We start from the raw sequence: 10,741 nt of genomic DNA on the forward strand, positions 1-10,741 counted from the left end.
TCAGGATGTCTTGACAGCTCTCGCTTCCTCAATTTTCCAGCCAATTTAAATAATTTATCCGTCAAAATGTTCAAGTTGGTGAGGACATGCTAGCAGACAATTTGAGTTGTTTCTGATTATTTACTCTTTATAGTATTGAATGTTTGTTTGCATGTTATTCGTGCTCAGTGTCAGAAAAAAAAAACAAGTTTGGGGAGATTCTTCAGGTACACAAATACAAACTCCAGCAACCATTAGTCATATTTCTTTAATGGTAATTGTTCAAGGGTCATAGTCTTGAGTTTTTTCTGTCTGCATGTTGACATTGAGTAAACAGATGGGTAAAATTAAACACAAACATTTAAATAGAAACACAGAGAGAAATACAAACAGCAGGATCACAGCATTTTCAACTAGGTTTTCATTGACAGTTGGTTTAGGGCCTTAGCTTTTCCCCCACAGTTTGCATTCACCCACTTTAGTTCCTGATTGTGGACTGCTGTCCAATCCAAAGCCACTCTGTCATTAATAAGATGCAAGACTCAGAAGGTGAGCTACTGCAGCGTTTATAAAGTGTCTCACCTTTTGCTCTGTCCCTCTCATTCTCTCCTCATCCCAGAAAAACATTATGACTTCACTTGCTTTATTTTCTTTGCTTTACTCTGTCAGTGTCCTCACTTTAACTGATAGCTCACTTTCTAGCATCACAACAGCCTCAAAGTGCACTCTTCTGAACAGCTTCCAGCCGGGCTTTGTGGTCAAGGGGGACTATGTCATTGGTGGGATTTTCCCCCTTCATTATAACCAGGAGATGCCAGACCTTAACGGCACCTACAGACCACCACCGGTAAATTGCAATGGGTGAGTTGATAAGACTGCACAATTTTTCTATTAAGTATAAAAGTAGACTAAATATTTTACTTCATCAGCTTTTGTATCAAGGGAAAGGCAAAAAAGGGGAATTTAAGCAAGTTGCCAGAGACACTGACAGGAGTTAATTTGTTCACAATAATGGAGAACTCTCAAATTAATGTCATATTTGTGTAATGTATGTGTCCCATTTTTCTCAGGAGGCTGGTTCTTAACAGAGCCAACTCAATATTTCTTTTTAGTTATCATCATGAAGATTTTCTGTCTTTTAAGCAATTTTGCGTCCATTAATATATCCTGTACAACTTTCTGAATAACACACTATTTTGGAATAATCAGACTACATTCATCTGTATCGGCCACAGATTTGATCCTAGGGCTTTCCGGTGGGCTCAGACTATGAGACTGGCAGTGGAGGAGATAAACCAGAATCCAGTGCTGTTGCCGAATCACACTCTGGGCTACAAAATCTTTGATTCATGTGCATATCCACTGACAGGACAGAGAGCTGTTTTAGCGACACTGAATGGGGTGAGTGAGGAAAACTCATTCACTCACCAATGCACCAATGCCTCACCGCTCCTCGCTATTGTTGGAGAATCTGGATCTGCTCAGTCTATTGTTGTGTCAAGAATCTTGCAGCCATTCAGGATCCCCATGGTAACAGTGACTTCTATTTATGTCAGTCATCACATAAAGGTTATTCTATGCTCAGTAACACTGCACTCTATTTTTATACAGATCAGCTACTTTTCTTCATGTGCATGTTTCTCTGACAGACAAAAATTCCCAAACTTCTTCAGAGTAATTCCTAGTGATGACTACCAGGTAAAATGTAAAACATGTGGTCAGTTATTGTTTTCAGTGAAAGCTTGACACCTTTATTACTCTGCTGTCTTTATTATCATTATTATTATTATTATCATTGTTATTATTATTATTATTATTATTATTACTACAACTTTTAAAGTACCCCTTATATTCTGTTACTCGTGGCTGTGATAGATTTATTGATGATGTCTGTTTTATTTTGTTAGTCTCTCTGCTAGTTCTGGATTTAACTATATGTTTATTCTTTGAAATCCTAAATATACACAGCCAGGCGTTAAATATATGCAGCATTGCTTAAATTTCAACCCTGTCAAGTGAAACAATATACATATATGTGTGATTGTTTTGCTAAGCCATAGTATTTTTTGAAAGTTTTTTGATGTCTTTAATATGAAACTGAGTGAGTTGATTGTGTTTTCTGTGGAGCCCAGGTGAAAGCCATTGCACAGCTGCTGGTGCACTTGAACTGGACTTGGGTGGGGCTGCTGCGAGGAGACCATGAATATGGCCGGTTTGCTGTACAAGGTTTACTGAGAGAATTACAGGAAACCAAAGTATGTGTAGCGTACCAAGAAATGATTCCTCTGCTGTACAATCGCCAGGTGGCACTGAAGATCATGAAGGTATGGCTCCATATTATTATTATTGTTATTCACATCCACATCCTGCTAATTTATTTATTTATTTTTTTTTTTCTTAGATATTTTTGACGTGAGATTGTAAGTGGTCAGGTAGTGGCATACATCTCTTTAATGAATCCCATTAAGTGTTGTTGGGGACAACATTTAGTGGCAATAATTTGATTGATAAATAATTATTTTAAATATTTTTTTATTAAATATTTTCGAAAAAATTATTCAATATTAATTTTATCAGATCGGGGCACCACCCGGAAAATTGTGCCTCATTGGGCTCAGCACTGCTTATCAGTGTGGCACGATACTTTCTTCATTGTTTTTCATTTATAATTGTGGAATCTGTTTCATGTATTTGTATTTGATAAATATACCAGGCATTTATCTGACCCTCTGTAAAGGTGATGCGTAGCTCTTCTGCAAAAGTGGTGGTGGTATTTGCAGGCCAAGGGGCGATGACACCTTTCTTGAGAGACTACATGACTCAGAACATCACTGGAATACAGTGGGTGGCGAGTGAAGCCTTGGTCACAGCATCAGTCTTTTCAGGGAGAGAGTATTACCCTTACATGGGAGGAACCATTGGGTTTGGCATCAAAAAAGGTCATATCTCCAGACTGGGTGACTTCCTGCAGACTGTAAACCCTAAGCGATATCCTGACAATGTCCTGGTGCATGAGCTGTGGGAGTCTCTATATGGTTGCAGTCCTTTTCCATCCTCTGTCACCCCGATGCCGCCCTGCTCAGGGCAGGAGACTCTGCTTGAACAGAACTCAGCCTACATGAATACATCCAGCCCTAGAGTTGCCTATAATGTCTATAAGGCTGTATATGCCATTGCTCATTCCCTGCACAACCTCCTTCTCTGTCAGCCGGGGAGGGGACCTTTCCAAAACAACTCATGTGCTCAGAGCAACAACATACACCCTTGGCAGGTACTGTATAATCCACTATATCTTTACCATTACAAACTGTGGGTCAAAGCCTTGTGGTGGGCAGATGGACCTCAGACCATGATAACAATCTCCCATCTACCAAAATCATGTAACATACTGTACATATCCATCCATCCAGGAGGGTCGCACATGGTGCTCTGCCATTCTCAGCTGACATAGGGCGATAGGTGGGGTACACCCTGGTCAGTTAACCAGTCCATGGCAGGTCCACATATAGAGACAAACAACCATTAAACCATTCACACTCACTCTCACACCTATGGCCAATTTAATGTGTTCCATATTGTACATTTGACAAACACAAAAATCTAAATTAAAATATATTTAAATCTTAATGAAATATGTTTATGGATATTTTTAAATTGTTTATAGTTCCATTGTAAACACAGCACTGGACTTCTCACTTATGGCAATAAGTGTCAATCAATGTCAATCAATAGTGACAGTGGATTTAGGGGCCTTCAAAACTCGGCAAGACAGCATTTTACTGAAAAAAACACAATTCAGTGTTTCATTATGTGCATTTCCTAATTTTGAAGTTGCAACACTACCTCCAGGAAGTGAACTTTCAGATTGCTGGTGAAGAGGTGGACTTTGATGCCAAGGGTGACTCTGTACCCTATTATGATATTATCAACTGGCAGAGAGGCCCAGAAGGAAACATTGAATTTGTCAATGTGGGTTTGTTTGATGGGACCAAGGCTGTTGGAGAGGAGCTGTTGATCCAGGAGGACGGGATAAAGTGGGCAGGACATCAGAGTGAGGCAAGCTGCACACACCGTGTTTTTACCTTCATCAGATGCCAACTGTTGAAGTTCTGTAGATTGAGATGGAGGTTAGTCAGGTGGACAGAACAGACTGGATCTGATATTTATTTTCATACACGCCAAATAATAACGTACATTATCTCAAGACACTGTATGTAGACAACATCAAGGAGAGCAGAGCAACCCAACAATTCACAAAATGAGCAAGCACTAGGCAGTGGTTTACCAATGCACATGGTCTTTCCACTCTAGGTGCCAGTATCTGTGTGCAGTGCCAGTTGTCTTCCAGGCTTCCGGAAGGCTGTCCGTCGTGGGGAGCCTATCTGCTGCTTTGACTGTGTACCATGTGACAGTGGCAAAATTACCAATCAGACTAGTAAGTTTGAGCTGAACAATAAAAAGTCAAAGCAAATCCATTCTTACAATTGTAGTACAGAAATAATCTTGCAATACTGAAAATTGTTCATACTTTCTTCCCTTTAGCCTCAGTAGATTGTACAATTTGTCCTGAGGACTTCTGGTCAAACAAAGACAGAACAGCCTGCATCTCCAAGAAAGTGGAGTACTTGACCTTTGATTCATTGGGAATAGCCCTGACAGTGATGTCTGTTGTGGGCGCCTGCTTCACTCTGGCTGTCTGTGGAGTCTTCTTCTGTCACAGACACACAGCCATTGTCCGTGTGAATAACTCTGAGCTCAGTTTCTTCATACTGTTTGCACTGACTCTGTGTTTCTTGTGTTCTCTGCTTTTCATTGGAAAGCCAACATATTGGTCCTGCATGCTGCGCCACACTGCCTTTAGCATCACATTTTCACTGTGTATTTCCTGTATCCTGGGGAAGACATTGGTGGTACTGGCTGCATTCACTGCCACCAGGCCAGGGCATAACATCATGAAGTGGCTGGGGCCTAAGCAGCAGAGGACCATCATCTCCAGCTGCACTCTGGTTCAGGTGGTTATCTGTGCTGCTTGGCTCATTGACGTTCCCCCGTTTCCATCCAGAAATACACAATATGAACATTCAAAGATCATACTGGAGTGTAGTGTTGGCTCTAGCCTGGCATTCTGGTGCGTTCTTGGATATATTGGTCTACAGGCCTGTCTGTGCTTTGTATTGGCTTTTCTGGCCCGAAAGTTGCCGGGGAACTTCAACGAGGCCAAGTTCATCACATTCAGCATGCTGATCTTCTGTGCTGTGTGGCTAGCATTCATCCCTGCTTATATCAGCTCCCCTGGAAATTATGCAGATGCAGTTGAGTCATTTGCCATCTTGGCCTCCAGCTTTGGCTTATTGTTCTGCCTGTTTGCTCCTAAGAGTTACATTATTTTACTAAAGCCTGAAAAGAATACAAAACAACACCTGATGGGGAAAGAAAATAAATGATGAAACACAAATTAACGCAAAGCTATTGAGTCAGTAGCAAATGAACTTGTAGATTTCTTTCGGTGACTTATGGATAACTAACCATTTAAAAAAACATGTTCATTAATCAATGATGTTTTGATATTGATATTTCTTTACAGATATGACTCTAGTGTACAAAATTGATCCAAATCACAAGGTACATTATCTCAAGACACTTAATATATTACAGAATCCTCACAATATTATCTTTTTTTTAAACAATAAATTCACTAAAGAAGCATGTACAAGATTGTACTAAATGTGTTGGCTGTCAAGAAGATTTAGATTACAGGGAACCTTCATAGGATGCTTGCAGAAAAGCAGTTATTACAATATGTGTAACAAAATGACAGAAATATTGGTTATTGTCTTGACTCTAGACTTGCAGAGGTGAGAATTGAACCCACAATCTTCCAGTACAAAAATGACTCGCTCTAACCCTGCACATCATAAAAAGTGTAGGATGGTCTCTTCAGTGGAGTGCATACACTCTCTCTCTGTATATGCAATACACTGACAAGTATATACATTTGCAATCAAACTTATTCAATCCCTGCTGCAAATTAGGTTTATTGGCAAATGTCCAAACTAGCAGCTGTTTGCAATGAACACATCATACAATAACAATTTAATTTGCTTAACACAAGTCATATTACAAGTGGTTTCATCAAGTTCAACACAAATTGCCACTTTTAACACATCTTTAGTACTTAGTAGATCACCCTTTTGCTGGTATGACACAAGCTTCTGGCAGTGTTCCTGAGGAATCTTAGGCCATTCCTCAGGGGCAAATGCCTCCAGTTCCTTAATAGTCTTGGGTTTGCATGCTCCAACCAACTTTTTCAAATCCCACCTTGAGACTTTCAATGGAGTCAGGCGACTCTGATGGCCACTCTAGTATCTTCCAGGACTTCTTCTGAAACCAAACCCTGGTGTACTATGCTTGGGATTATTGTCCGGTTGGAGGGTCCAATGACACCCAAGCTTCCTCACACTAAAGTTTTCCAGTGCCAGAGGAAGGGAAGAATGCCCAAAGCATCACTGTGCCACTGCCATGTTTCACTGTAGACAGTGTGTTCTTTGCTTCATTCTTCTCCTCCAGACTGATCCATAGGCCTGACAACTTGTAGTAAACTTCTAGTATTGCTTCATCACTCAACAGAACAGAATCCCAAAACTTTTTGGCTTATTTATATAGTTTAAGGCAAAGTGGAGCCGACTTTTCTCGTGCCTTTGGATCAATAAGGGTGTCTTGGAATTCGGGCATGGAGCACTCCAATTCAATTCAAATTCAAATTGAATAGTTTTATTGATCCCCAAGGGGAAATTCAAGGACCCAGTAGCTTAAGACATCACGCACAACATACACTTACAACATAAACAGTATGATAAAAAAAAAAAACAAATCCAGATGAATGACATGGACAGTTGTTTGAAAAGCAGCGCACAGTCTTTGTGGGAACTACAACATCCATGCAGAAGTTCAGGTAGTCAGTTGTGCAATGTGTGACCTCCTCTAAATCCTCTCCATTCTGAAGCACACTCCAGTCAGTGGACTCAAAACAGTCTCTCAAGGCCTCTTCTGCTTCTGGTGTCCACTTTCTGAAGGTGGGTGTGGCAACCGGTAGCCTCTGTACTTTTGTCTTGTACATTGGCTGAAGATGAATGAGGTTGTGGTCTGACTTTCCCAGTAGGGGTAGGGGGGTGGCGCTGTATCCCTCATGTTTGCATACATGAGGTCTATTGTCCTATTTTATAGCTGGGCATTCAACAAACGTAAAAAATGAGTGAGGGTGGAATCCAGTATTATGTGATTAAAATTTCCAGCGATAACCCTAACCCTGGCAGCTGTGTGGCAACGGCATGTGCACCAGTTGGGGGAGAAAATGTCCATCACTGATCTCCACAAAGCCGCAACATTCCTGTGGCTGAAATTCAACCAGTTGTGGATGCTGCCATCTGACCAAAGTCCTGTCTGTTAACTGTGCAGCAGCCGATAGTAGACGGGTTCGGGCGGACAATTCATGCTAGTGTGTCCGGCCGGGTCAGGTCAGGCCCACGCAGGTCGTGCGTGGGCTGGGTCAGGTCGGGTTGTAATTTTCAGGCCGTGGGGATGCAGCTAGTTAGCCACGTCTCGGACTACATTCCCTGTTCAACTTCTGTTTAGTTACCAGGGCAGCCAGTTTGTCAGTCTTATTAGCCAGTGAGTTCACGTTCCACATCACTATTGACTTTAACTCCCGCTTTGCAACCCCGAAAGCACCACAATTTCTCTGGGATGTTAACGTGAACACCACCAACATTTCTTCGTAGCGCGAGCAGTTGATTCTTTGTATAAACAAGTTTGTCTACACAGCCACGTCTGCCACGTCCAAGTTGTGTAACCACTGTTCCTTTAACTTTGAACTTAAAAACTATACTTCCAGCTGTATCTATAGTAACATTTGGTGCCTTTGTTCTTTTTGTGTCATTTTCCTTGTTTGTTCAAGGCAATGATCTCTTCTCTGAACTTTATGGACAATTCACTTGACTTACCCATATTTCTAAAATGCACTTAAACGTCAAGGTTATTTAAGGTGTTCTATCTAGGTCTTATTTGTACCCAAATGTTTAAATGCACTTTTGTAAGTCGCTTTGGATAAAAGCGTCTGCTAAATGACATGTAATGTAATGTAATCTCAAGCACACCAGATGCAACTGGTGTGCTCGCTCCGTGGAAATAACTAAATAAAATAAATAATTTAGCCCAGTGGTCTGAAGGAGTTTATGGTGGCTCGCATGTGGTAAGCCTTCCAGTATAGGGACTCCAGGCATGTTAAAGTATCAGCAGCTATCATTGAGGTGAGGACAGGAAGAAAATGGAGAGCGGAGAAGGAAGATCAGATGGCCGAGTCACACCTGAGACAGAAGGAGCTGGTGGGCACTATTGCAACCAGCAGAGCAGGTTTTGGCTACTTCCGAAAGACCCAGGTCAGCAAAGTGCAGTAGGGCTCTGGCAGCAGGGAGCATGGACCAGGTGGGAGAGTACTCTGCAGCGCAGGATCAATTGGTCTAACATCGTACAGGCAGATTTCTGTCGTGTCCGGTTCCTGATGCAGGCAGTCTATGATGCCTTGTCAAGCCCAGCAAATCTCGTCTGGCCAAAGAGAAGACACACTCCTGCCCGCTTTGCTCTGGAAGAGGCTCATTGGAACATCTCCTCAGCAGCTGCCAAAAGGGTCTTGCAGACGGCCACTATCATCTGCGACACGACCAGGTGCTTAGGGCATTCACAGAGTGTCTAGATTCAGCTATTAACACCAGCAAACTTCACAGCCCACCAAGGAAAGCAGTCATCCTAATCAGAGCTGGGTAGAAACACCAGGCCCTTGAAAACTAACAACAGGCCTTCTCACAGCCTCTGATTGCCAGCTGCAAGCTGACCTTGGAAAGCAGCTGACATTCCCACAACATATCACAACATCCTCACTCCGTCCAGACATGATCATCACCTCTGAGGCTTCAAAACACCTGATCATGCTAGAACTGACAGTGCCCTGGGAAGAGCGCATAGAGGAAGCAAAGAAACTAGTGCAGGAGTACAGCGGTAGAGGCTGAAGAACCTTCTATGAGCCCATAGAGGTCGGCTGCAGAGGGTTTGAAGGACGCTCACTCTGCAAGGTCCTTACTCGGCTGGGCATAACAGGAGCATAGAAGAAGAGGGCCATTAAATCAGCCAGCGAAGCTGCAGAGAAAACCACTAGGTGGCTTTGATTGAAAACGGCTGATCCGTGGGTAGCTGCTGGGATGCAAGTCGGGCCTGATCAGCCCTGGCTGGGTCACCTGGGCGAGTGTGTATGTTGTGAGACCTCAGGTTACACTGATGATGCATCCCAGTGAATCCTGGAGGTGTTTCCTGAATAATATTGATGTGCCATGGTGGACATCTCATCATTACATTACATTGCTAATTACAGACAACTCTCCAAACTTCCATTCTTTTCTAAAGTCCTGGAGAAAGTTGTTTTTTATCCAATTACAGTATTTTTTTAGACACAAATAGTATTCTTGAGGTGTTTCAGCCCGGGTTTAAAACGCTAATGTATCATCTTGAATACTGGGTGGTTATAAAAGGAGCAGCCCTGGACTGGTTTCATACCTACCTGTCTGAGAGAAGTTTCTGTGTGAGCCTTAACAACTTTGAGTCCTCTTTAGCTCCACTGTTGGGAGCTGCAGGGTTCCATTCATGGACCTGTCCTCTTTTTCTTGTACTTCCTTCAGGTTCTATTTTGAGAAAAGATGGCATTTATTTCCACAGCTATGCAGATGACTGTCAAATTTACATACCACTAACCACTACTCTGTCCACTCACTATTAAAATGTGTTAATGACATTAAGGCATGGATGCCATTAAACTTCCTGAGTTTGAATGACAGAAAAATGGAAGTTATATTGTTCTGTCTGAGTTGTGCTCCTGACACCCAACTTATTGACCTTGGCTCCTTCTATAAGAACCACTGTTACCAATCCAGGGGTGAAAATAGACTGTGAGTCGAAATTTGACAGTTCAATACTGCTTTTCTCAACTGAGGCAAATGGCTAAGATTAGGTCAGTTCTGTCCAGCAGAGACTTTGAAAAACGTTTACATGCTTTTATCATGACCCGTCTAGACTGTTGTAATGTCCTCTATGTTGGAGTTAGCCAGGCCTCCCTTTCTTGCCTACTGCCTGTTCAGAATGCTGCCGCACGCCTTGGTCTGGTCACGCTGCCAGGTGGCATGCATGTACTGTAAATGAAACCTTGTACCATTTGCCATTGGGGTGACAATTTATACGAAGGACCACGGAATAATTTTAGCACAAATTATTGAATATGACAGAAATACTAAACAAAGACCCAAAACACATTTATATGGAATAAAACAAACAACGATGAATATCATTCAAGAAAAGTTCTTGGGGTCATGTCAAAATAAGCTCTGAGGAAAAGTACAGTAATCGAGTCTTTACTTTCATCTTTTTGGCAGTGACCAACAGAAATCATGAGAGATACAAATGCCTCTTGCCTCTTCTTTAAAAAAAAAAAAGAATAATAACAGGTACATTATCATGTGAGACTCTATTTGTTTGTGTACTTGTCTTTATTTTTTTTCATAGTTTCGGGCCTTAGCTTTTTCCCCACAATTCAGCATTAACCCACTTTAGTTCCTGATTGAGGACTACTGTCCAATCCAAACCTCAGGTGTGAGACTGTAGACTTTATAAATTGCCTTATTGTTTGCTCTGTCCCTCTCATTCTCTCCTCAGCCCAGTGAAA

At 41.9% G+C, this 10,741-nt stretch overlaps 1 protein-coding gene across 1 annotated transcript; it reads left to right on the forward strand.

The window, feature by feature from the left end:
• Positions 1–586: 586 nt before the first annotated feature.
• LOC122765746 (extracellular calcium-sensing receptor-like) lies at positions 587–5,730 on the forward strand. Its single transcript, XM_044020146.1, has 8 exons — positions 587–840; positions 1,215–1,509; positions 1,591–1,677; positions 2,112–2,303; positions 2,717–3,250; positions 3,829–4,035; positions 4,291–4,414; positions 4,522–5,730. Exons 1-8 carry the CDS (start codon positions 608–610, stop codon positions 5,421–5,423), a joined length of 2,574 nt encoding a protein of 857 aa, XP_043876081.1. The 5' UTR covers positions 587–607; the 3' UTR covers positions 5,424–5,730.
• The last annotated feature ends 5,011 nt before the right edge of the window (positions 5,731–10,741 follow it).

The sequence above is a fragment of the Solea senegalensis genome, linkage group LG3 (genome assembly GCF_019176455.1).
Source record: "Solea senegalensis isolate Sse05_10M linkage group LG3, IFAPA_SoseM_1, whole genome shotgun sequence".
NCBI lineage: Eukaryota > Metazoa > Chordata > Actinopteri > Pleuronectiformes > Soleidae > Solea > Solea senegalensis.